This window comes from Struthio camelus, chromosome 8, assembly GCF_040807025.1.
Source record: "Struthio camelus isolate bStrCam1 chromosome 8, bStrCam1.hap1, whole genome shotgun sequence".
Classification (NCBI taxonomy): Eukaryota; Metazoa; Chordata; class Aves; order Struthioniformes; family Struthionidae; genus Struthio; species Struthio camelus.
This window is the reverse complement of record NC_090949.1, coordinates 36043732-36070043: the sequence shown is the minus strand read 5'-3', so window position 1 is coordinate 36070043 and position 26312 is coordinate 36043732. Positions and strand designations below refer to the sequence as shown.

At 43.3% G+C, this 26312-nt stretch overlaps 1 protein-coding gene across 2 annotated transcripts in view; it reads right to left on the bottom strand.

Moving 5' to 3' along the window:
• ROR1 (receptor tyrosine kinase like orphan receptor 1) overlaps positions 1-26312 on the bottom strand; it is a 171531-nt gene that overhangs the window by 17033 nt on the left and 128186 nt on the right. For both annotated transcript variants that reach the window (XM_068953427.1, XM_068953426.1), the window contains exons 3-4: positions 24348-24635; positions 22783-22813 (exon numbers count right to left, since the gene is read on the bottom strand). In XM_068953427.1, the coding sequence (XP_068809528.1) occupies positions 22783-22813; positions 24348-24635 (319 nt within the window). The remainder of the gene's footprint in view (positions 1-22782; positions 22814-24347; positions 24636-26312) is intronic.

The following is a 26312-nucleotide window of genomic DNA, read 5'->3' as shown; positions in this document are numbered from 1 at the left end:
GAGCGCTTCTTGGGGCAGCAAACAGCTCTTCATCTAAGACCGTTTGCACTGACCAGAACGTTGCGAAGGCTCAAGAGGCTCCCTCTGTTCGCCAGAGGTTTTGTCCAACGGTGGGCGTACAAAAACAACAGCAAACCTGTCAAAAGCAGACTTGTGGCCTGCCACAGAGTCCACGATAGCAAGCAGAGCTCATACATACTTCAGCCAGATTCCACATATCCTTGCGGCAGCCAGCTGGCAGGAGCTGTGCTGGCTGGCTTTAAAACATGGCTATCTGTTTCTTAGGCTCGAGACTGAGATCATCAATTCCTCTCACATAGTTCAAGTTTTACATGCCTCAAATGCTTTTTGTAAGCTAATCACAGTTTCGCTGTTTAAAGGTCTATCTGTTCCACGGTCCTGATCCACTTCAATCAAGAACAAAAGAACGCTCTTGGCTTAAAGAGCAGATAAGTTAAGCCTGATTCAGCAATGAATATGTGTTAAAATTTATGCACGAGCTTAAATCCCAAAGAAATGGAAGTCAACTTAAGCACTTAGGCACTGCTAATTGGGGATGAACTTAATCACTTGCGTAAATTTTCTGCTGAACTAGAGATGTGACCAGTGAGCAATTTAAAATCACAGATGTTAGCTTGCAGGGAGAACCTAAATACTAATCTCAGGAGCAGCTTGGGAACCTCGCGGGGAGCAGGAGCTCATTGCTCAGGTGCTGCACACCTGCCCAGAGCTCTGCTTCCTGCGTTTCCTGTGCCCCACAAATCCCTGGCAATGGTTCAGTTAACAGTACAGAAGGAAAAAAAGAGTTGGATTTTAATGACTGACAGATGATAAAGCACTGCGCTGTTTTATGATTATTTCTTTTCAAATTTGGTTTCCACCCTGTTTTCTGTTTGACTCTCTTAATACTCCTAGGCTAGCCCTGATGTTTATCTTGGAACTTGCCCATTCCTTTTAGATCCTGCTGAGGTTCCCCTTGTGACAGTACTTTTGGCTTCACGTAACAGTACCGCATATTAAATTTACACTACACTCAGGTGTCCTTAAGTATTTGATTGAACAAAGTTTACAGAAGACAGAATAAGAGCTTTGAAGGGTATTCACGCCAACTAACCTAACCCAGTGCCTGCATCAGACTGCCTTGGGTCTTCATACAGCCAAAACTGGAGGAGCTTCTTTCTTTCTATTGATTACAGAGGGTGCATAGAAAGATCAGCATCCTAACGAGGTTCTTCATGTTTCTTGGGGTACATCTGAATACGAGTAAGTGCTGTATGAGTGCAAATAAGTGAATGTAACTTCATTCACGAAGACCAAGTCTATTATTCAGAGCTGCGCTACAAATTTTGCAGCAGTGACCTGGATTTCTTCTGCATATTCAATACGTGTTACATTATAATGGAGTCCCTGCTGGTACTAGCAAGACAAACCCGCAAAGCAAATGCGGGACACACAGCAGAAGTCTGCAGCAGAGGGGAGGCACGTGCCTTTACATTTGTTCTTCACCGACAACCCTACTGCCACTACATGCAAGTACTAAGAAACTTTTTCATACAAAGAAGGGGCCCGCAATCTTGGAGCTGGAAATAATTGCAGACGCGCTGCCAAGAGCCTGTCTTTCGCATATTGTTAAAGATGGCAAAGGTCTTGACATGTATCACCTAGACAGAACCAGAAGGCGAGACCAAGTCACAGCAGAAAAAAAATTTCTAAACAACTGACAGAGAACTCACTGTCACCACTTGGGTTCATTTTCCCCTCATTAATTTTCTTTTGTTTTCTGTTAGCGATATTTACATCTGTCAACTCTGGTCACTAGCAGCTTTTCCCACATTGAGATGGTAATAAATTAATAAAATAACCCTAAATCAAAGAATGGCCAACACAAATAATTCATGCTTTTCCTCCTTCCCTTTGCTTCTTGCTCAGACCATCCCTGTGGCTTTCTCGGTGCTACTTGACTTCCCAGTGAGTTCCTGCTCTTCTGTCTAGGATAGTCTCTTTTACCCCACTAGACTTTGGGATATTAAAGAGGTAAACATGAAAGGCAATAAAGCAAAAGAGAGCTTATGGCTCCACGTGTTATTCTCTTGTGGAGAATAACAAGCACATTCAGAAAAGGCAGAGCAATTTCAGACTATGAAGCCACCCATCACTGGGTCTGGCACTGCTACAGCACTGCTACGTCACCGTGATGTCAAATGCAAGGGTGCTTCATGATGTGAGTCGAGGTGCTGTTTTCTGTAAGGGTTATCCAGTAATGGATGTCTACCAGTCCACACGGCTTCCTGGCTCTTTTCCAGGTGAGCACAACATAAGTAACATCCACGCAGGGCCAAGTGCAGCAGGCGCTCATGAGACAGCAATTCGTCAACAGAACTTTGTGTAGGGTTCCAGTAGCGCGTAAAAATTCAATGCAAAATCCATGAGCTTATGCTGGGATCCCGGGGAAGTTAGTTAAATGGGCCGTATCTCTACAGACCTCTTTATCTCTTCCGCTTACGGTGCTGCTGCTTCAGTGACTCAACAGGCTCAGTTGCTGCACTGCTTGCAGCCACTGAGGGTTTCTAATTGAAACGTCAGAGCAGCTTTTTAGGCATCCCCTAACAAACCTGTCAAGCTACCTTGTGGCAGCTGAGCAGAAAACGCCTGAAACCCCATAACCATCTGTTCTCAATTTGCTCCTTACCTGGTTATGCTAAACCTAGAGGGGCTAAAAGGTCTCTACCTCATCCTTACGTACCTCTGCATAGTCTGGTTTACAAGCAAAAGCCATTTCTGCAAGATCCTATGTTAAAGTCCACTTTTCAACATCATGCCTTTTCTTTTCCAGTCTTTTTCTAAATTACAAGAAATTATCCGTGTCTTAACGTTCCTAGCAAACACCAGGGTCTAGGAGCTAAGCTTAGCAAAAGTTTTGTTACAAGACTTTAACATGAGCTCATTTAGAAGTATTAAATAAATTAAGAGAAAAGTTAGACCTTGTGAGAGCATGTCATATTTATTTTTACAATATCCAATGTATTCATAATACATACTCCAAAGATGGTGTAATTGGGCAGTCATTTCTACCACACCCCACAGATATTTTTTTGCTTTGAGGAAGGATTCACATGAGTGCAATGAGAAGGAAGCATAAACGCAGGCCTAATTTTTGATGTCTTCAGAGAAAATGGGCAAAGGAGAGATGTGGGAGAAGGCAAGACAGAGTCCCCAATGCTTTAAGTGTCCTAAGGCAGGAGCACCACAGCCCTCCCTCCGGATCCATGCTTCAACACCAGCCTGCTACGATATATATTTATGCTTACGTCTGTTAATTCTTTAGTTAGATTAGATCGTTGGATTACTATTACTTTGGTAACCAAATCTTCAGCTGACACCAATGTAAATAGAGGAACGTAAATATGAGACAGTGAGGACTTAATAAATACTATCAGTAGGCGAACGGACATCGTAACGTGCAGCGATACCGCGAGCCGGCAGCGTGAAGGCGGCCCGTGGTCAGGAGGTGCACGCAGACCCAGCCTCCTCTAGGACCGCTCACCAATTCGAGGAGCAAAAGCAAAGAACCGCTGTGTTATCGCCACGCTCTGCCAAGTGGAGATGGAACGGCTTTGGCCCTGTGTGAGGACTGTCCAGGCATTTTTTTTTTCACTTACAAAGTGAAAGGCATTTTGTCTTGCTTTAAAAAAAAAAAGAAAAAAAAAGGTTTTACCATAGCACTAAACTAGTCAGAGCTGTTTATCCAAATAATTTATATCCAACAGCAGAGTACTGATGGGAAAATGCAGCCAGCGCTGCCTAGTTCAGACAACCAAGTGCTTTATACTCTTCTTTTCCAAGGAAAAGTTGCTGCTTGCTGAGCTCAGCTCCATCACCCCGGCCCAGGCGGATCCACGGGGGAACAGCCGGGGTCCCGCTGCGCCTGGAGAGACGCTGGTGCCCTCTCGAGAGCTGCACAAAGGGCCCTACAATACACCCACCTCTTAAATCACAGCCCTGCAAATTTGCAACCCCAAAAACGGGGTTCTGGAGGGTGCTGCTTCAGTGAAGCTGAGTTCCTAAAGAAAACTGATAGGTGACAGCATGGAGCGGAGAAATCTGCTCCAGAAAACTGTGCCATTAATTAAAAGGCACGTCAATAAATTTTTATTATTACATATATCAAATACACCCTCTGTACATGTATTAATGCTGCATAATTTATTTTTACATTGTTAAGTAAATTGTATTTTGTTCCATATTCATGTTCCAACTTTACACAGAATAAAATGTTAAGAGTTTATACTTGGCAGATATCCCTTAAAGCAAACAGATGAATAATATTCTGTCATACTTTCCAAATGAGCAAAAAACAGTTGCTAACTTTGAAAATGGGAACATATTGGCTCTGTTTCATAACAATATTTCAGAAATGTGAGGGCTGCGTTTTACTTTGCAAAAAGGAGAGAACTGCCCAGACTTGCATGTCACTGTGTAATTTAAGGAAAAGTTCTGCGTAATATAAGCTATTGCCGTTTTGACACCCCTTTAAAGTCACAGGGCAGCTAGGGTTTAAATGGTTCACTAGAAAAGCACAGGCATAAAATAAAAAATTAATAACGCTGCTGCTTTGTCATCATTAAATTTACAGAGTCCCATAGCACCACCGGTACACCTGGTTCCTAGAAATAATCAAAAAATAATTCAGTGAGCAAATACGGTCTGCAACCCCCGTGCGCTCGCGTTGCAGTTCTGCCGCCCAGGCCAGGGCTGCCGCCCGCCCGCTGCTCACATTGGGACGGGCACAACTCCCCGACCCCGAGGCGCTCACAACTGGGCAAACGTTTTGTTCGGAGCGTTTCTCGGTGCCGCATGCCCTCACCCTGCCTCCCGCCGGCGCGTTGGGTCGGCGCGCGTCTCCGGCAGCGCGGAGAGGAGGCCCGAGCAGCACCGGCGAGGGCTGGCGCGTCTCTGCGGCTAGCCAAAGTCCCCGGTTTCGGAAGCTTAATAAAATTAGTCTCTTACGCAATTAATCCCTTGGCAAGGATGTACTGAAGCAATTACTGTACACTTTTCTTTGTCACCATAAGAAAGTTTTACAGTGTCTCTATCAAAATTACTCATTTTTGGAAAGCAAAAGCTGCCTAGAAAATCTCAATTGCAGTGTCCATTAATTTGATTTCAATATTGACCAAAAATAAATAAATGTGCTGCAATGTTAGCCTCTGAGATTCACTCTTTTTCGCCTCTTAAACGCTTTCCAACTCCTCCTTCCCCACCAAAGCTCCTCCTGGGAGGCCACTGCGCCTTGGAGCAAGCAGGAGATACGGCCGCGGTCCTGGTCAGCAGGGCAGCGGCTGCGGCTGCTTAGGAGACACCACGGTATTTGGAGCTTTCCTGGCAGATTTCTTACATCGCTATGCAAGATGAACTGCAAATCATGCGCTCGCAGTTAGGGATAAGGCAGGAAACTTCTTGCACTTTTTTGTTTGACAAAGCTATTCTAAGGTTAAGTTTGGAAGGCAGGTTCGTCCAAGTTTCTGGACGCAGAGGCAAAAAACATATAAAGTGTTTGAAGAGCAGTCAAGCAGGATAAGATTAGAAGTGCTAAGTGCTGCCTCTTCTATCAAGTCTTTGTGCCGCACAGCAAAACGTACCCCTTCCTCCCTGGATCCGCTCGTGGAGCCGTACCGAGGTCACGGGCACGTCCCCTATCTGGCTCTCATCAGGCCTTACCTGATAAGGAGCTTTTCGTGGAACGAAGATCAGCCGCACTCCATAAATTGGCTGCGGCAGCTCCGGGCTGAGCGATTGCAGCCTCCCTCCCACCGTCGGGAGACCGGGGCCGGACGGAGCGAGCCCGGCGCGAGCTGGCCTCCCGAGCGGCAGCGCCGAGCCGGGCCAAGGGCTGAGGGCAGGTCCTCTGCCTATGCAGCAAGGCGTCATCCCTCGGGTTTTTCTCCAAATTCCAAATTTCTGGGCCATGCATATTTTTAGACGCATGCTTTATGAGCAGCGTCAAACCGTACTCCGCTCCGGCTGATGGGGCTGCAAATAGTAGGCTAAATCACAGCTTACTATGATTTAGCCTACAGTATGCTAAATCTGGCCAATCCATGCTCAGATAAAACTCCTCGACGCTGAGGTATTTATTAATTATTTGGTCACCTTAAGTCTTCTCATTCTGTCTTTGCGGTGCCTGAGCTAGTTGCCATCTCCGCGCTCCCACCCCAGGCAATACGCTGCGCCAGCTCGGAGGACGGACAGGCGAGCAGGTCCTCTCTTTTGGGATCCAAGGGAAAAGGAGGTTGTTGAGACTTAATTCAACAATGAAATAAGTTCTACATTTCATTGTGTGTTTCCCTCACAAACTTCATTTTTTTTCCCCCATAATTTTTATAAAGCACACCTCTGTGAGACATAAAAAAAGAAACTTGCAGAAGTACAGCAGAAATGTTAGTTATCCTCACAGCCAGAAACACGGGCAGGGTTCAGACACCTTTCAGATGGCCTGATCGGGACATTAAGGACTTTATTCCTAAATATTTTACCACCCCTTTATGGGCATAACGGGGCCTCGGGGGGAGTGTTTATGCAACCGATACCACATCAGAAAGTCTCTTTACACTAAAAGCAGAGCATAACCAGGCTTTAACATATGAAGAACTGAGCCCTCCAAGGAGCAACGGCCTGAGAAAACAGTAGGGACGAGGGAACTGTGAGCCCCTGGGCACAGAAGAGAGAGAGAGTCATAACGAGGTTTTAAGTAGCCTTTTTTGTTTGCCTTTCATTAAATCTCCTTGTCTCCTTTGTCTCCTTCACTTTTTTAAAAATTAACATTTTAAATTTTCCAGGTAGCATTGCTGATGATGACCATCTCACATCGGTTTACTCGCTGCTGACGACTGAAACTACTGAAGCGTTGAGAAAACTAGCTTTTGCTTGCAACTGCATGATAGCTTGAAATGACACATGGCCAATTCTGAACTGTGAAATCTTCTGGAATATATAGGAAAAAATCACACAATCATAAATGGGAACATCATTAATGAAAGCATTTCATTTAGAGCAAAAGAATTTTTTATGGCGTATCACATAGACCCTTTCGGTAACATGGGAAAGTATCTTCATTTCCAAGCTGTTTTCCTACCCAGTGATTTTCTTTCTTTCTCCCTACCGTATGAAAGTATGGCCCAATAACCCGTTCTCCAGCAGAGGGGTCTTAGAGACCTGGCCCTTTCCTTGATAAAAGGCACCCAGGAGGGTAACTTCTTGCAGAAGGGAATCCCCGCTTCTTCCTCGGCCTCCAAAGACTGCAATAAAGCTTCGAACTCTTCCTAATGTCAACACTGAACACTACTAAATGGGTTTTCAGGACTTTCGCAGCCCACTTTATCTCTCACGGACTCTTTCCTACCTTATTTTCTTAAGCCACAGCTTTGCTTCTGCTCCTCCCTCCCCTCTCCTGCTTTCTAACATTTAATTTGTCTTATGTGACTCAAATAAGTCTTTCTCTTGGTGACCTAATATTTTAACCTTAAGCCTGATGAAAAACAGACTTCGCAAATCTGACACTTGAATTAAAAGTGAAACACATGCCTCAGCACAAGTTAATTAAAAATAATACATATAATGTTTGCTTGTTTAAACTATTATTTGACCAAAAATTTGCACCCATCAATAACTACCAGAGTCCGCGACTGCTACAAAAATACCGGTAACCACCCTAGGCCAAAACTCACTGCAGAGATCAGCCGTTTTACTTCTATTTCCAAGGAGTTTGGTTTTCAAAGGTCCTATTGAAGACGCCGGGCTAAACTGCCGAGCTGAAGCAAGGAGCCCCGGTGGCCGGCGGGGCTGCACCTTCGTGCCGGCTCGGCAACAGCGGCAGGGCTTGGGCTTTCCACAAAATCGAGCGGGAAAGCCATCTTCCTAAACGGCCTGGCTGGGAAGTTTTGTCGCGGCAGGAACGCGGCGCTGGCCTCCGCTGACGAGCAGGCTGGGCTTCGCTTGGCCCGGGGGCGCAGGAGTCAAACTTCAGCTGGGGGTGGCTGGGAAGCCCCAAGGTGTTGTAAGCCGTTAGTCTTTCTGAAAGAGTTGGTCGAGTTTAACAACTGTGAAAACATTGAAAGTTCACCTAACTTGTAGGTCTGTCGCGAATCGTGTCCCTGCCGGAGCTGGGAACAGAATCACAGGATCCCAGAAGGGTTGAGGTTGGAAGGGACCTCTGGAGATCATCTAGTCCAACCTCCCTGCTCCAGCAGGGTCCTCTAGAGCATGTTTCCCAGGATCACGTCCAGACGGGTTTTGAATATCTCCAGGGAAGGAGACTCCACTACCTCTCTGGGCAACCTGTGCCAGTGCTCTGTCACCCTCACAGGGAAGAAGTTTTTTCTCAGGTTTAGGTGGAGGTTTAGGGGTTCAGGCTCTGCCCATTGCCTCTTGTCCTGTCGCTGCCAGCCCGCATCACCAGCTAGAGCAAACCCACGGAGGCCGCCAGGGGAGAAAGACGGCTTTCTAGATAAGAAACTCATTCCTAAGACAACAAACACGAGTGAAAATACGCTTCAGCGAAACCGGAGAGCTGCCCATCCGCTCCGGGGTGGGACGGGCCTAGGGCAGGGGGGGACGGCGTTTGCCTTGGGAGCGTCACGCCTGGCCACCGAGCAGCGCGGCGCCCGCGCGCCAGGCCACGCGAGGCCTGTTTCGCTGAGCCCTGGCAAGGCTGGGGAGCCTCGCGTTCTGCACATCCTGATTTGAGGAAAGACGTGCGTGAAAACGGCAGCTTTCTACTCGCAGGTGTGCCCGGTCCCATCTAAAACTTCTGTTCTTACGAGAAAAGGCCGCCTCTGCCTTCTCCTCCCGCTACCGCCCCGGAGGAGTCCTTGTGTTGCAACGCGCTCTCCTCTCTGCTTTCTGGGCTGCAGCATTAAAAGGATTATTAAGTAAATTCTGACCTCCTCTTTTCTCTATTTTTTTTTTATTTCTGCTTGTGGCAAATAAAGAAGGAAACTTGTCTAATTTTGCAAGGCTGACCAGTTGGAAACGCTGCACGCCGAAAAGGTTTGTCTGAGCCACTCTGAAAGAAAACCAGAGCTTGTCGGCAGTGATACGTTTGCAGAAAGCATGTAACATAACGCCGTTTTGCAGTTCTTTTACAGCTAATAAAAAAATACTCTTCTCCCTCCAAACCAGCAACAAGATTTTATGAATCAAGTGGCAGAAGGCGGCAAAGGTATGCGTCCTTCTGGACTGGCTGCCCAAGTTTGGAGGAAATGCAATTTATTGATATTTGCCAATAAATAAAAGTATCCTAACTGGGTTTTTTTTTTCAGAGTTTTATTTTATTATTCAGTGTAGCAGCAGTTCAAAACAGTAATTTGATAAAATTCCTGCATCGGAAGTAATTATGCTAGCTTGCCACTGTGAAACGGATCACCAATTTCTAAGATATTTTGCACGTGATTACTTGTGTACTTTGATGCAAATTACATTGAGGTTACTTTAAAAATTTAGTTATAACGCTTCTCACTAGGAGCAGCACAGCAGCGTCTGCCAGACTTACTATTTGTTATGAGCCTCTCCATGCAGTGTTGACCTGACCTTGTGACACTAAAATTTCAGCTATAATTCTGAAATTAATTGGTATTGATAAGGTTATATGCATGTTATGAATTATATTAATGCGCTCTCTCACTAGAAAAATATTATTTAAGATAAAAGCAGCTCAAAGAACTGTTTCCAAAACCTTGTTTTAATCAAGTCTGCCATGGCATACTTTTGCAGTTGTACTTTATCAAATCTAAATGCTGGTTTTTATCTTTGACTAGGTGAAATGCTGGTTTGTATCAATACTAACGCTTATCGTGGTCTGGTAATATAAAACATGTATTTCACGACTGCATAAAAAAATTAAACAAGGATTAAGTCAAACATCATTTAAAAAAGCATGCGTATAGACCATCCATGCAGCAAAGCGATTCATGCATAGGTATGTGAGATAGATAAAAATCAAAGGAAACACTGCTATTTATATAGCATTTCTCCTTTTATCCAACCAAGGAACTTTATTTTGGCACGATCACTATTGCCTATTTTGTCCCACAGAAAGGCCTTCTTATATGCCAAGGATGGAGTAACATTCCTGTATTATCCACACTGAGAAAAACATGGAACAACCCCACAGAAACCCATGGGGTTATTCCAGTTTTACACCTGTATAACGGAGACTAGCATCTGAAACAGCCATAGCTCTTAATGCTAATTATTGCCGAGAACAAAACTTCCAATACAAAGCAAATAATAAAGTCTGCAGATCACTCCTTCACATTTATGGTTTCTAAAATAAAATTTTCTCTCATTATTTTTTTTGCTCCTTTCAAACCTGCAAAAGACAATATACTTGCTTAAGACCAAATCATCATCTGCTAGTTGTGCCCAGGCCTAATCTGCACCTATTGAGAAGGAAAAACTGACACCATTGCATTTTAAATGAGAATTACCATGAGAAGTTCACAGAAAAGTCACACAAGAGGAATTCTGAAACTAGTATAGTTACAAAAAGAGAAAAGTTTTATCATGCTTTTAAGTGCTTCGAGACTAAGAGGTTCCGCAATAATTTGTAGCTGTTCCACACAAGATGGAAACAGTAGAACTGTCAACAGTAATGCAGAGACAATGCAAAAGCGATAATACATATGTTACATCTTTTTACATGTCATTACAACAACATAGTTTCTATTCCAAAAGTAGTTAAAGAAGACATTAAACAGCAGCTACTAAAATCATGTAGTTTGAAAATGGGCAGGTCAAGACAACTTGCATCCAAGAATTTTAGAAGACAGTATTTCAGTGGTCTTCCCACTGCTGGGGACTTTGGAATATTTCAGGAAAGCTCTTGCAGTGCTGATATTTTCCCGCCTCATGGGAAGACCCACGTGCCTGTATGTCTGCTACCTTCCAGGCCCAGCTAGAGGAAGGGCTCATATGAAGCCCAAGCAATACAAGATTTAAGGTCGTAACAGAACGAGTGTCAATTCACATGAGCTTATGGAAAGGAGTTCTATCAGGAGAGCTCTGGTGAGGTCAAGGGTCGGAAAGAGAATAATGTTCCTACGTAACGGCATTTGACTTGACCCCACACAATCATCAACGGCTGATGGGATTTTAGGTGTGTAAGGAAAAGGCTATCGAGGGAGAGTAAAAGGTTGTGTTACCACCCTGAAAAACTGGATTGCCTGAAGAGCAATTAGAACGACCAAGTGGCTGGAAAACCTGCCTACGTGACTGAAGGAGCTCAAAGTGTTTAGTTTATCCAAGAGAAAGAGGTATGGTCATTTGATCGTAATCTATAAATACGGACTTTGTAATAGGTTCATCTAAATAGTAGAATAAGCTACACAAAGTCAAGCTAAGAACAAAGCACATTTTTCAAAAAAGAGGATAACTGACCACTGAAACAATTTACCAAGAGGCAAAGCAGCTCTCCATTACTAGATATTTCCAGTAATATATATTTCCAGTATATATCAAGATAGGATTTTTTTGCAAGGATGTGCTCTAGTTAGTTCAAAACTTCTGTATTTGAAAGAGCTTAAATGAGGGCAGTATTGCAGCCCATGTTATCCAGGAGGGTCAGACAGAGGACCACAACGGTCTCTTCTCACCTTTACAACGTCCGACTCTACAATCTAGCTCTGAACCTTGAAAGCGGACCGGCTTGCAAAGCGTCAAAAGAGTGCGCTCATTCATCTCGAGAAAAAATCATCATGTTCGAGAGAAAAGGTATTTATTTTAAGTAAATTTACTGACACCAGCAATTTGCCTGGAAAGCTACAGTAGAATAACATTTGCGATTAATTTTTGCTTAATGTGGATCTTTTTTGGCTGAGGCATTAATAATAGCATCTCACTAATAGCGGGTCGGATAATTGTTTTCCTTTCGCTCCGAGGCAACCACACACATGCTTTCCTGTTAACAAGATCAATAAACTTGACACTTTCTGAAATCAATGATTAACTCCTTTTACTGTATTTGAACTTGCCCACTTTTACCGCTTTGTGCAGCCAAGGCTAGGGTGTCTTGCATGTTTTTAATTATCCGGATAAGTAATATAACACCTTATAATCTTCTTCCTTAATGATTTTGTGATGAAGTAATATAAATTACGATTGACTAACTACATACAGGCTGGCTATGCAACTATATTATCTGTACATGAAAACTCTTTCTGAAGGTTTTATATAGCATAGCAATAGCGAAAGCAGCTTGGGCCAATAGAGATTTGTTCCAATTTTTCATGTTCTCACTAGCCTGAGTAAACACTTGCCCCAAGACGGAAAGCAGTGGTTCTCCTAAAGGCTGCCGAAGCCCAGGGCAAATGCTTAAGCCGAGCACTATCTGACTGATACGGCCTGACAACAACGCGCGGCACTGTTGGGTCCAAAGGGGAATTGTTCCTCCTGGGCGCGTATCAGGTTTCCCAGCCGCAGAGATGCTCCCGCGGGAGGAGATGGGCTCGTTCCCGGAGGCTTGCTGAGGCCGAGGGAGTTCGGGAAGGAAAAACACCCGTTCAGCTGGTTATTAAACAACAACGTCTATATGCACGGTGATTAAGGGGTGATTAAGGACAGAAAAGGTGGGTCCGTGGCCATTCCCTGGTTCCCAGTCAGCATCAGCTGAAAACAGCAGAAGAGGATTTGTTTAAGGGATGTCAATGAGAGCTTAGCAGAGAGGTGAAAGAAGAAGACATCAAGGTTTGCCCACTGAGGTTTTATTACTTGGTCACGCAGGATATTTTATTACAACCACAGAATAATTACGGCCCTTAAAACAGGATTCCCACGTAATTACAAGCCTGATGGCATCGGAGCAGCTCCCCGTGCCTCGGCGATGACCTCAGGCGTTCCCTGCTTTCGGCAGGGTTTGACGGCTTCTTGCCTTTCCCCTTCTCGCCTGAGCAGCTCGCGTGACTGCGCACGCTGCCGGGAGCCAAGGCGCCTTTCTTCCGTACTGTAAGAGTATTTTGCCATCAGAAGTTGCAGGTTTTTAAGTAAAACAAGACTACGCAAGACTTTTAAACATGCTTGCCCCATCTGACGGAGGTTCAAGTTTATCTTGCGGAAAATCATATAAAAATGTCTGGTTGGCAGTTTCATTTGTCAGTTTTCTGACTCAGTTACATTTCAGTCATTACAGGACGGCTATAAATCATTTACTACTGTAAGTGCATGCCACAGGTTGCACAATTATTTCCTTTTTTTCCCCATACATCTGAAGATCTTTACACCAGTGTCTCCCCAGAAACAGCACCTGTACACGCTGGGCGCTAGCGCTGACGAGGCCATCGCCAGGCACGAGAAATGCCGGGAACGGGCTCCCCTGCAAGAGCAAAACCTCCCGTTGGCCGTCCAACCGCACCGTCGTCCGGTGGGGAGGCCAAGCAAGGAGGTCGTTCCCCATTCTTTAACTTTTTCTTTTAACTGCTTAAAATGGAACAACAAAGCCCAAAATGAAACAGGAAGCTGCAAAAAGCTGGGACTGGAAGGGAGGCGGCGCTGGGACTCGGGCGTGCACATCTTAACATACCCCCCTCCCCAACCCAACCTCTCTCTTTATTTTAGCAGCTCTTAGATGAACAGCCGTCTGCAGAAGGGAATGATGTGAATATCGATAAACACAACAACAACCTCTGCCCGAAACTTTGAGATACGGCGTTATCTGAGCGCAACACAAACCTGGTCTACCCACATGTGAATCTCAGAGACTCTAAAACACGACAATAATTTTGTTATTTGCCCTCTTTGAAGACAAGCAATACATTCAGGGCAAGCACTTTCCAAAAGAAAGTCGCACAAAGATAGGCTCTGTTTTAGCCAATACGGGGACCTAACCACAGCGCAGGGTGGGTGAAATGAATTGTTACTGTAATATTGTCAGCTCATAGCCTTTGGGCTCAAAGAAATCCTTGTAAGCTCTTTAAATTGCCCTTGTGATTAGAGCTGCTTGAGAATTCTCTCTGCTGAAAACTGTCTTAGATCGAAAACGTTGTATTTTGAAAACTGGAATGTTTCATACAAACACAGCAGTTTGGATGAAATTGCCACCGCGATCTCTTAGCTGCTCCAGGTGGGATTTGAGGGTTAGAGGAGACTTGGCCCCCAAACAGTCAAAATAGTTACCTGGGGTGAGCGCATGAGAGAGGGGGAAACCAGGTCCACGCTCTCCGTTCTAAACCAGACCCTGCGTCTCCCGTAAATCTAGCAAGCTAGGGGCCATCCTGCACTCTCATTTTCTTGGAAAAACGTCTAACCGTCTCAGCTTCATTTCGACACGGAACAAAACCAAATACTGAAGACTCAACACTTTTAACCAAACGGAATTTCTTTTTAGTCCTACTGGCAGCCTTAATGCGGAGTCTAGTAGCATGGCGTGCTACCTCTGTCCTGGGGTGAATTTCAGCTACTGCCCAGGGAACTTCTGTCAGTTAAGTTCAGTGGAAAAAAAGCCCCTTGTGACATTAGGGACGTATAGCATTAATACACACAATATTTGGCAGGCCTGTTTGGTCTGTCTCACAAGAGTCAGTCTTGAACGGTGCAAAACGATTACATTTTTTGCAACAATTAAAAAATATCTCCACAAATACAGTACCCTGAAAGCTGCAGAAGAGCATCAGGGTAAGCAGTGGAGCTTTTCAGCCGTTCCTGATTTTGTTTCCACTCTGTTGCAAACTTCAAAATGATCCTTACTCTGTCCCTTTCTAAACCTATCAGGAAAATACACTCACAGTCTTGCAACTCAGGGTCAAATTATATAATTATAGGATTTCTTTAAGTGTTTGCACAAACAATTTAGATTGCCACATTTTCAAGTGATTCATCAAAACGCCTTAAAGAAATGAAAATCTGTCCTCTGCTCTCACTTCATCTAAGGTCAAACAAACTCAGTGCAACACAACTAATGCAACAAGGCTAAATGCAACATGCTATAAAAGTAGCTAAATATAAAAAGGCACGAGTCCTGATCCAGTATTTCTAAAATGCCAAAGGCTGGGCACCTCCTTGGCAAATAAAACCAATTTCGCATTTTCCTCTTCACTTCCACCAAATGTGGCTAAAGGCTTCTCCACTGTAACACATACATATTCCACATCACCTGCCTCCTTTCTGACGTCTGCCTGCACGTTGGGAAACTCTTTTATTGTATAAAACACAAATACTGTTCAAATATCAGCCGGAACATTGCACCAAGGCTGTTTCTCTGCTACACATCTATTTCCATATGTAGCTGCTGCGGGCGATGCTGAGCAGAATGAAAACAAATGCAGCTCTTAACAGCACGTCATCTTTGCCTCCATATTGTAACGGTGCATTAGGGAATTCTTGCTCCTGACGTCCAAGTCGTAATGTACTTTACTCCCTTTTCTCTCCCCACTCAAAAAAGTATTGACATCAGTGTGATTAATTTGCTTTCAGATAATACAACCGTGTCTTCAGACTGTGCCATACCTTCCTTTCAGGAAATACCGCAGGAGACAGAAGGGCTTTCTGTTTGCAGTACAGGATAGATAAGGGTACAGCACTTCAGTTAAAATTTGTAAAAGTATTTATCAGATTCCCCTCTCAAAAGTGAAAAGCACTCTCCGAGGTAAATCTTGCTCCAAATTACTGGTCAGTTGTTTCTATGTAGATTTACCACAGCGTAACAGAACACAATTTAACCCACTTCATTAGGAATGAAGTAGCGTGACTTAGGGGCATGCTGCTTGTTCAGCTTTTTGCAGCACTGCTCACCTGAAAACCCGTGGAAGATGCTCAGCCACAGCAGACAAGAGCGATGACCCAGTGGTAGGGGTTTTGCTTCGGGCCTCTAGAGCCAAAAGCTGAATTCCCTACTGTGTTGCAGAGTGTATATGCAAAATCTTCAGCCAAACACTCAAGGGTGTCAAACCCTAGACAAGAGAGACCAGTGGGATTTTTGCTGCATCTGAACTAGCACAAAACACCTGCAGTTAAGGCACCTGAAACTCACCCTTAATCCCACTCTGCCTCAGTTTCCCCTTGTGTTCTGGGAGATAAGAGAAGGTAAAGAGGCAAAGGATTCTGAGATTCTCAGATAATACATATATTTAGCTGTATGAGCACCCTGAGATGGATAAAATACCCTAGAATACTGAGCATAAGCAATTCACTTAATATAAGACACAAATATGGTTTCCTAAATACTCCTACTACATTTACCCAGAGATTTTCATTTGCCGTTGCTTGCTCCGGGGAGTCCAGGAGCGTGCTTCTCCCTGAAACGCCCACCCTGGTGCCCAAGCAGGTATTTTACTGCCTGCGATGCTGCGGTGGCAGAGCAGACCCGCGTGCAGCAGCTCACGCAAGTCCAGCTCTCCCCGGGACCGCTAAATTTCCATGGCGGGTCTGCTCACGGCAGATAATCCGACTCTCCGACCTTGGCAGAACTGAGGGGGGATTATTTTCACTCGAATGAAGTAATGTGGCAGCATGTAACATGGTTTCTGTCAGTATCAGCCACTCAGACTTCATCTTCATACCACTTGAGTTTTTGCACAAATATATTTATATTGGCCTCCGCCTAGAATATCCCACTTTCAGCTTGCGTCTCAGATCCTACACGCCTTACGCACAGGCTGTGGCATCGGCGGGCAGCGGGGCTATAAAAGCTCCAGGGCCAAAACTCAGGGGAGTTGCCTTCAGTCCTCGTTCAAAATTTCCACAGTCACTAAGCAACACCGAGGCAGTTTCTGCAACAGCAACGAAATCTGTTACAGGACTTGAAATCAGTATGTCTCATTCACCAGCGCCGGGGGTCGAGCCTGGCGCCCCAGCCCCGGCGCGGAGCAGCTCCGGGTGCTGCCGGCGGGCAGCGGGCAGCAGTGGCACAGTCGAGCTCGAGGTGGCTCCACTGTGAATCTATGCTTCGCTCTTTATCAGTGGTTTTCCTTCCATAAAATCTAGCTGCTATGGTCAAAAGGGAAAAGTCCCTCTGTTACCCTCAGTCGAGCACGCAGTTGGCCAAGGCTCACCTGGACGCTAGCCAGTGGTTATGCATTTTCTTGTTGAAGAGAACCATGCTGACATCCAGCCACAGAGAGCCACTGTATAAAAGATCTGTTTAACTAAAAAATCCAGATGTGTTTAACTAAAAAAAAAAAGAAAAATCTTAATCACAGAAAAAGAGGATGGGAAAATCCTGTGGAGTTTGTGGTTTCACAAACCTTGCAAGCTATTTCTGGGAATCACAAACCCCACTTGATTTTATGAATCAAATGCTCCTTAAAATTACAGCCCTCTCCTCTCCTTCTCTCTTCTCTCCTCTTCTCTCCTCTCCTCATTCCTGGTACTTAAATAAAGACAAAAACCATACCATATTTAGCTGATACACAAAGAAGACTCCACTAAGAATAAAAAAGAGCTATCCTGACCCAAGGAATGCATGTGCTCTGCAGAGCAGTTACCAGTGTGGGGTATATGCATTGAGCTGGATTCACATTCATGCTATTGTCTCTCTGCTGCACAGTAAGCACTGCAGATCTAAGAGCAATAATGTTGATGAACTGGACCTTTTTCTCCTTCAAAATCTAAACCAGCAGGTCTCGTGAACTTACAGAATATTTGCAAGGAGGTGCTACACTATGTTTCCTATGTTTCCACTGTAATGAAGTCAAAAGTCCACTTTGGCAAGTGAAATATTTCATCTGCAGGTTAAGCTTTCAAGAAAATGTGTTCATTATGCAGTAGGATGTCTGCCTTTTTTGTACAGCTTGCAGAGCTTCCACACAAAATATACAGAATATTTTCCTGAATCCTGCCCATTTGACTACATTCAAGCAGGTTTTGTCTAGTTCAGTTTTAAATTGGACCATGTCAAAAGGTATTTTTGTTTTCTTTCCCATTAATGTTCTCATGACAGTTCTTGAACAAAGTGTGCTCCGTCTCCTTTAGTTTCAGTGATTTGCACCTAAATTTTTCCTGGAGTGCGTGAATGCAAGGTCAGGACAAGCATAAAGCCATCACTCCAGGTAGTGGAGATGATATGGAATGAGAAAAGGGGGCAAAAATCTTGGAAAAGACTGAGCATATAACCATTTTCCCAGGACAAAGTATCAATTGTCATAAAATTATAGTCTCTAATAATCTCTTAATCTCCATTGTTATATTAAATTCTCTTGCCTCCTGGAATCTGCTGTGCTCTGGCATCAGTCCTTCCTGATTTCTATCTCAGTAGCAAGCAAAGATGCCTGAGATTAAGAGGCACACTTCCAGGTCCTTCAAGAACCGAACCGTGGCATGGACAAAGGATAAAAAGTAAGTTTCAAATTGATGTCATCCCGGATGTCTGTAAAGTCTCCTTTCACCATGTCTTGGAAAGAAAAGGTATCTTGGACTCTCTTGGCTCTCTGATACGAAATGTGAAGCACGGGAGCTTCAAAATGCTCCTTTTGATCTTCCTCAGACTATTCATTATGAGTTGGTGGGGTCCTTTTCCACCAACAGCCAACAGGATCTGATTTATCTGCCAGAAGAGGGCCCTCTTCCCAGACTCCCAGCTGCAGTCGGGGTGGAGGTGCCCTTGACACCATCCACTTCGTGGAAACTATGTAAGTAGTCCTAAGAGCCGGAAGGGGAGCGTGGCAGCCCAGCTCTCAGGCAAGCATCCGAATTTCGGGGCAGACTCGTTCTCACTCTCCCCACAGCTCCGAGAGCTGCTTGTAACTGCCTGCATATCTGCAGCACCTTCCTTCAAAATGAAAGATAAAATAATGACTTATTTATAAAGCAGGAGCGTGCATTCTTATTTTAAAGATGCTCTCTCAAGCTCCATTACACATGTGGAGAACCAGAGCACATTAGAGGAATGTAACCTTGCAGCCTCGCAGATAAGACTTTAAAGTCGACCTTTGCAAAACATAAGAGAGTTAAAGGTCAGCCAGTGCTTTCTGAAGGAATCCCTTGGATTCATGATTTCCTTATGGACTGTAACGGTGTGTTCCTGCTGGAGTTTCTCTTATTTGCTTGTAACCACTTGGTCAGTGGTTACAGACATTTGGATGTCGCTAACACCAGCAGTATTTCAGGAAAGCAGAGAGAGAAAGGATGTAACACACACAGGAATTCTTACGTTATCTAGTTTTATCTGTCTTCTTTTATACACGTTATCCATTTAACCTTTTTATTTTTAAGCAACAGTTGGACCATCTATTTTTCTGCCATCACATCACTGCAGAACTCTGCACCTATAAATTATGTGAAGAAAAGTGCAGAGCATATGGATTTTTTTAAAAACATGATCCTCAAATTAAATCCTTAAATAATTAGAACCTTCCACTCATAGTAGATTAATAAAGACTACCTGGGAAAAGCATGCCCACTAGGAAAGGAAACTTTCCATCTGTTTTGTTGATTGTGTTATCATAGGAGAAGAAACACATGTTGCTAAGGCACATATACCATCAAAGTGAGATTTTTCATTTACACAGCAATTTTCAAAGTGCTTTCCAAATTTAAACTCCATTTAACCGCCAACACTATGACGCTCTACAATAACCGTCCACTTGTTCACAGCAACACCACAGGTCACGGAGAACAGGAGAAGATAAACGTAAGCTCACATGAACATCTGTGAAACTGAAACCAGCCGAGCACATGGACTCACAGTTGGTTTTTATCCAAAGTACCGGGACCAGTGCCCTAGCTTTTGAAAAAATGGCACGATGATATTTTATAACCCAAGTTCCAGGACCTTTCCTGAAGAAAGCACTTCCCCAGAGAACTCCCTTTAGTCCTAAGTGAAGGGTAGGGAGGTCAACCGCGTACTAGATCTGTCGCTCTGGAACTTGAAAGTTGAGGCAGGCATGGATAGGTTTAGTTTTCAGAGACAAAAGCAGGTTTTTCCCATGCCTATACCTATTGCTCATCTAATAGCAATGAAAAGTCCTAAAACGGCAACAAGACTATGAAACAGCATGAGAGTCTGAGGGCTAATGCTTTCAGTGGAGGAGGATCTTATGGGGAACAGGCTCCAGGTTCTCTTCGTATTTGAAGACATTTTCAACCAAAATATCAGAAAAAGCAAGGCAACCAACTCTAGAAAATCTTGAATAAACTTGTCTCCTATCAAGAAAATCTACCAAAGCTGGATAACATGCTCTGTTCCCCTACACTGCAGAGTAGTGCTGCCTTTAACCCCATATTGCTGCAAACAGTTTTTTTTTTTGTGACACTTACCTATGTAATGAGGAATTCCTCTTACCACAGGCACTTTGACCAAATTTTCATTAATTTCATTGTTCGTTACGCATGAGTAGGATATACATTTCTCAAGATATTTTTTGCATGGGAAGACTAGCAAACAGCTAGGAACAGAACTGGCAATTTCCACTTCCACAATACATAATTTCTCTTCACTGTTTAGCTTAATACAGTTGGATCAAAACCTGTGCTGCTATCCATAAGGTTGTTGCATTCATGCTTCTGATAGCAGACGTGAACTGGGTTCAAGACAATGTATACAGGTTTTTTACTCTAATTTAGTACGAATGCCAAGTTTAACTTTTTTTTCATAAGCTTCTTCCTGATTCTCTTAATTCATACATAAAATCTGGTAAGCTCTACAAGAATGTAATTATTCTCTATTCAATAAAATGGAGTCCCCGCACACATTCCTTTGGATATGTTTCCCTGCAATGTTTAGTTCAATATGACCTCTCATTAGACACAGCCTACAATTTTCCAGGGTAATGAAGTGTGATTAAATATCTTTTTTGGTTGCAAAATTACAAGGCACAAGGATAAAATTAACTTTCGAAGAGGAAGTCTCATTTTATTTTCATCTTCCCTTCACATTCTTCGTATTTGCACTCATGTGCAATGATCAGCACATGGCTGAAAATAAAACGAAAATCTGGATTATTACGTCGCTTACCCTGCCTAATTTAATGCCTGATACGGTTCACACAGAAATCAGTGATTGTTTTTGCCTTCAATTTATGGGCTTTGAGTACAGAATAAGGCACGGCCATGTTAAGATACGGGTGATTAGGTCAGGGGAAGTGTAATAATGTTAGTGGGACACTATTCTATCATTATTATGTGTACTGACCGCTTCTAGTCACTAAACTAGCAGTAGCCTCAGGGGTTTGGATTTTTCTCCATGGCCTGAACGATGCTGTGTTGACACTGCCGTCGAGCTCAGTCCAACCCTCACTAACCTAGTGGGACCATTTGCAGTTACTTCACCATACCCGGGTGGGCTGTTAGCTGGTCAAGTTCTGGCTCTTTTATGGGGGGTGGCGGGGGAGAAAGAACAAGCCAGAAAGAGAAATGGAAGAAGGTTTCCATGTCTATTTTGTGTAAAAAATTGTCAAGCACGTCTGAACAGCCTAGACAGTGAAGTTCTGGCACAGCCTTCCTTTGCTCTCCACGCTCACACCCTCTCCTGTAGGTTTTTCACAGCCAAGGGCATGTTGCCCAGCCTTACAATTTTTAGAAATCCCAAACTAAGCAGAAGTAGACACAGAATTGAACATTCTGTCTCACAAATCACTAATTAACTCTCCAGACTGCTAAAGAACACGTCAGTGCCCACTTCTCAAAGCCCTGCGAAGCTCCATAGAGCTCCATAGAGGTTCGCTCCTCCAAAAATCGCAGCCACAGAAAGGAGCCGGCGTAGGAGCAGAGAACTCCTCTTCCCAAACAAACTCCAGCCACTTCATTTCAGTTACCTTCCAGAGGAAAGACAAACATGCATTTTATGATGTTCCATTAGAGGGCATCCTAGCATGTCCTTTTGTGGGTAGGTGCTTTCCCTACTTTACATCCTCCGCAACACTTTGTGAAATATCTTCTAGAAAGATAGTCAGGAGCATTCACATCCCCAAACTTTCGCATCCCTCATATTCTATGAATAGTTTAATTTTCTGTTTTAGTCGATACTGTATTTCTCTTCAAACAGCGCAGCTCCGCTCCTTAGGACAGGCTGGTTTGCAGCGTTGTTCCACATGTATATGATAATAAACTAGACATGCAATCACCAAATTAATTTCAGACTTCAGAACAGTAGAAGATTTGACTTGAAAACATTAAGGGACTATAAAAAGGTATGAGTACCTTTGATCACATATCTTGAAACTAGAGGGGAAGATATATATGTTCTCAAAACCTACTATAGACAGCATCTCAGCTGCCAAAACACAACGACGTGCTAATTGCTAAGATACAACAGCATGGATGCAAGAGCGGGAACAGAACCTAAGCTGCAAGGTGCGAGACAGCCGCTGTGAAACAGTCATTACTCCCAGCCATGCACCTGATCTTTAAGAACTCAGTCCAATGACTGTTTACCATTACAGATATAGATAGCTCCAGATATAGAGCTTGCGGCCATCAGCCCCATTAAAATCAGTAAAAGTCCTCTAGGTAGTAAAAACTACATGTAGCAATAAATATTTTCGGGAGTGGGCTGACATGTATGCAGAGCAGTTTCTGCTCATACTTTGTATTCTACACGCATACTGAAAATCAGCTCAAAGACTGAAGGTACCAGACAATCTAAAGAAAATATCGGAAATTAAGAAATCTAGTGTAAGAAATAGGAGTTGAAATACTATGAAAATTTATCTATGAGGCAGATAATACAGTTACCATAAATTACCATACTATCTGACTTAAGTGGAATGTAAAAGTGCTTCTGTCATGCAAAGTGAAAAATGAACATCTGACTGCCGAAAAGCAAGATTAATGAATCAGTATAACAGACGTGAAACAACTCACGATGATCCTGGACTTGCTGTTGGCGGGGGACCTGGAAAAGTGACAGAATAAAAACAGCGGGATGAGTTATGGTGAGGTAACAAGCAGGAAGCTTTAGAAAACCTTTTAAAAGATAAAAGTAACAGTCTGTCATGTTGAATGTGGTTTATGTAGTTTAACAGACGATTCGCAGTTTCTCAATACCAAAGACAGGGCTGTATCCTGTAGCAGTGATTGTCTAAAAAATGCCATAGATAAGGCCAATACACCGATCCTGCAATTCAACTGGTGGCTGGGGCCATCAGGAAAAAAGTTATAACAAACACAGCTTGCACAAAAGCACACAGCTTGCAAACTACAGCTTACACAAAAGCAGGTTGTAACTCTAACTGGGAGAAATCAGCATCGTTTTCCCCTATCAATCTTCATTACTTTTCAAGGAATTTGTCTTAGGCCTGACTCAAATGCGTTGATCAGGTTTGCTCAGATCTCAGTGGGCTTTGGACGAGAGCATTTCGTTGTTACCGTACTTTGCGCTTGCTTTTGGCAAATATCGGAAGGGCTGAGCTCATGTATGTTCACTGAAACAGCATATGCCTCAGCATATTTACGGGGAATTCACACAAATCAGTATTTGCTCTAGAAATTTGACTGTGAGATTAAATTTGCTCCAGTCAGAAAAAAGAAAAATATGAGGTGTTTTCAACAAAAATATCAGGTGTTTTCAACAGGAGCGTTTACAAAAGTATCATTGTTCAGACAAAAATCTCCTAAATTTCAGATACAAGCTAAAAGATAACAACTGCTTTAAGAGAATGTCTAAATAATATTTTTATAAGAAACAGAATACAGAAAAATTTAGGAGATTGATGAAAAAAAAAGCCAGGAAACTTATCAAATACATCATTCATTATGTGTTATTTGTCCAGGTCTAAAAAGGATTAACTGGGATTCCAGGCAAACATTTTCAGCTCAGTGAAATCTTTGCCTCTGAATGCGGCCATGGAGGAGATGACACACAAAATCTGTTTCTTGTTTGGGGTCTTCCCATTCGTAAGATCAGTTCTGAAGGCAATTATCTCAATATGAATTTTGAAGAAAAAGTGCTGATTTTAACTAAAAAGTATCTATCTATCTATCTATCTATCTATATCACTAATGTGCCTCCAATTTATGCTGTAATGAATATTTGCATTCTGCTTCCACTCTTTCGCAAGCTTCAAGTTCTCACTTACTACAGAAAAAGGAGGTGACTCCAGCACTTGAAAATAAAACTCCCCTGGCCTGAATCCTCTCAGGTGGGAAATGTTTAGTTCCCTCAGTATTTCAGTCTTACTTCCAGTAGGCCCTTACATAATAAAAGCCACTATTGCAGCTGGTGACACGAGTATCTCAGCTGAGCAACGAGAAACATGCAGAGAGGATAAAACTGCCACCCCAAAGGTGTTCCCTGGAATAGGCTGACTCAGACCTGGTATTGCTACATCTGCGCTGAACATTTACAGCAGCTAAAATAGAATTTCCTCTCCAAAACTGTTGTCCTGCACCTTTGCCCAGTTTGAATAGTTTAAAAGACAAAAACTTACCAAATTTTACAAACAGGACGCCAGTTGTAGAAACAGTCTTTCTGCCATTAGTTGCAACACACTGGAAGTAACCAGTATCCGTAGTGTCAAGGTTCCTTATTCGCAGTCGAGAGCCGTAGCTGGTTGCACGGAAAGAAATCCTCCTGGGCTCTTGAACGACTGGGGCGTCGTTCTTCAGCCAACGTACAGTTGGAGGAGGATTGCCAGAGACTTTACAATGCAGCTCTGCGGTCTGGCCAAGGGTGGTGGTGATGTTATTCATAGGTTCGTCAAGTGTCAAAAAGTAATCTATTAAGTGAGAAGAAAAAAGAGCAAATAAAGAATTCCAGCTTAGAAAATGTCGATTTAAAGAAATCTCATTCTTGTCTTTGGAGGGGAACAAAATAAGTGGCTATTAGATTTAGCAGAAAACTGTAACACTTGTTAATTGAGGTTTCAGGCCCAGCAATAGATCTCATATAGCTCTGCATGGTAATTAAAGGAAAACATCTTGGAATTAGTAGAGTAACGTTATATTTCTCGAGAACTTCTCTTTCTCATCTATGGACTCTCTGCTTTCTCAACGTCATCTTACTCAGCTTCATTCAACACAAAAGAAGGAGGTAACACCACTTGTCCTCATCGTTTTATTTTACCTTTTTGCTAACCAGTAACTGTGAGAGGTTCATCCAGGGACTCTTCAACTCCAGCCAAAAACAGGTCTTCCCAAGGGTCCCCAGTCTTTTGGAAATCCACCTGCTTATTTTGATGCCTGTGCCTTGCAGAACTGCCTTTGCTTGAGTGAGGATCCACAAAATACGTCAATATACAAAATTAATCCCTCCGCAATGAAGATCTCAGAACAATTTTTAATTGACTTGCAGAGCACTGTAGAACAGCACGTTGCCAAAGATTTTGCAAGCACTAACTGTACGTATGAAGGAAAAGGATCATATCTAGGAGGTGAAGAGTTTTTTTTCGCTTGGTCAGGACTTCCCTTGCTAAGACTGCTGAAGTTTATCTACAATCTGAAATAGGTCTTATGATAGGTGCAGGCAGAAGATCAAGAATTCTTTTATTTTGTTAGGTTAGGGAACAGCAAATCAAAATTTAAAGAAATTAATCTCTTCTAATCCAATCATGAGCACTGCCTTCTTCCGTCAGGTGCTATTTCATTCTATATCCTTCAGGAAGAAGACTATTTCCCGTTAACTGTATTGAACAGTTAATTAAATACTTTAAAGGCAGAGAGTTGGATGGATTGGGTACTGGCAATGGAATACATGTAGGCTTTCATCTCAGTGTCACAGGTTCAAATCTAACTGTGGTCATTAGTGGCCAAAAACTATTATCATCTGTTGGACGTCTCAGCAGGGAGGCCAAAAATGAAAAACCCGTAGACTGTGCTCTGCTCCTTTGCTCTCAGAGCAAACCCGTGAGGTCAAGAAAAGCCTATCGGCAAATAAATTCGTGCTGTGCTGCTTATCTTACACTCTTCTGTAGGTACATCTACTGTTAACTCCAGCAATAAGCCTTCCTAACAGTATGAAAAAAAAAACCCTCCATCGTGTATTAAAAGCAGCTTAGCTAACTAGCGTTTCTAACTAATCCACTTCCCTAATTATTTATTTAATCCTGTCTTCAACTGGCTGCTCCCTTCATTAGGTTTTGTGTATATTCATATCTCTTTCCTTTCTATTTAATCTGTTTAGAATGTAAGTTCTTACCCTCTGCTTGCATAGCGCTTCATACAATGCGTCCCTGTTCTCACTCGGTCCCTGGGAGCTGGAAGAGTAAACATTAAGTACAAAGGAGCTCTCCACACATTTTTTTCACCGATCAAGTCGTCTTTTAATGTGCAGGTATGGATTTGAAACTGCAAAATACTACAGTTATCTATGCTCCCATGGATCTAATTAGTTGAGAAAACTGCGTATGGGGTAAAAAGGGCAGAGACTGCAGCCCTCCGGTGAAGACGGACAACAG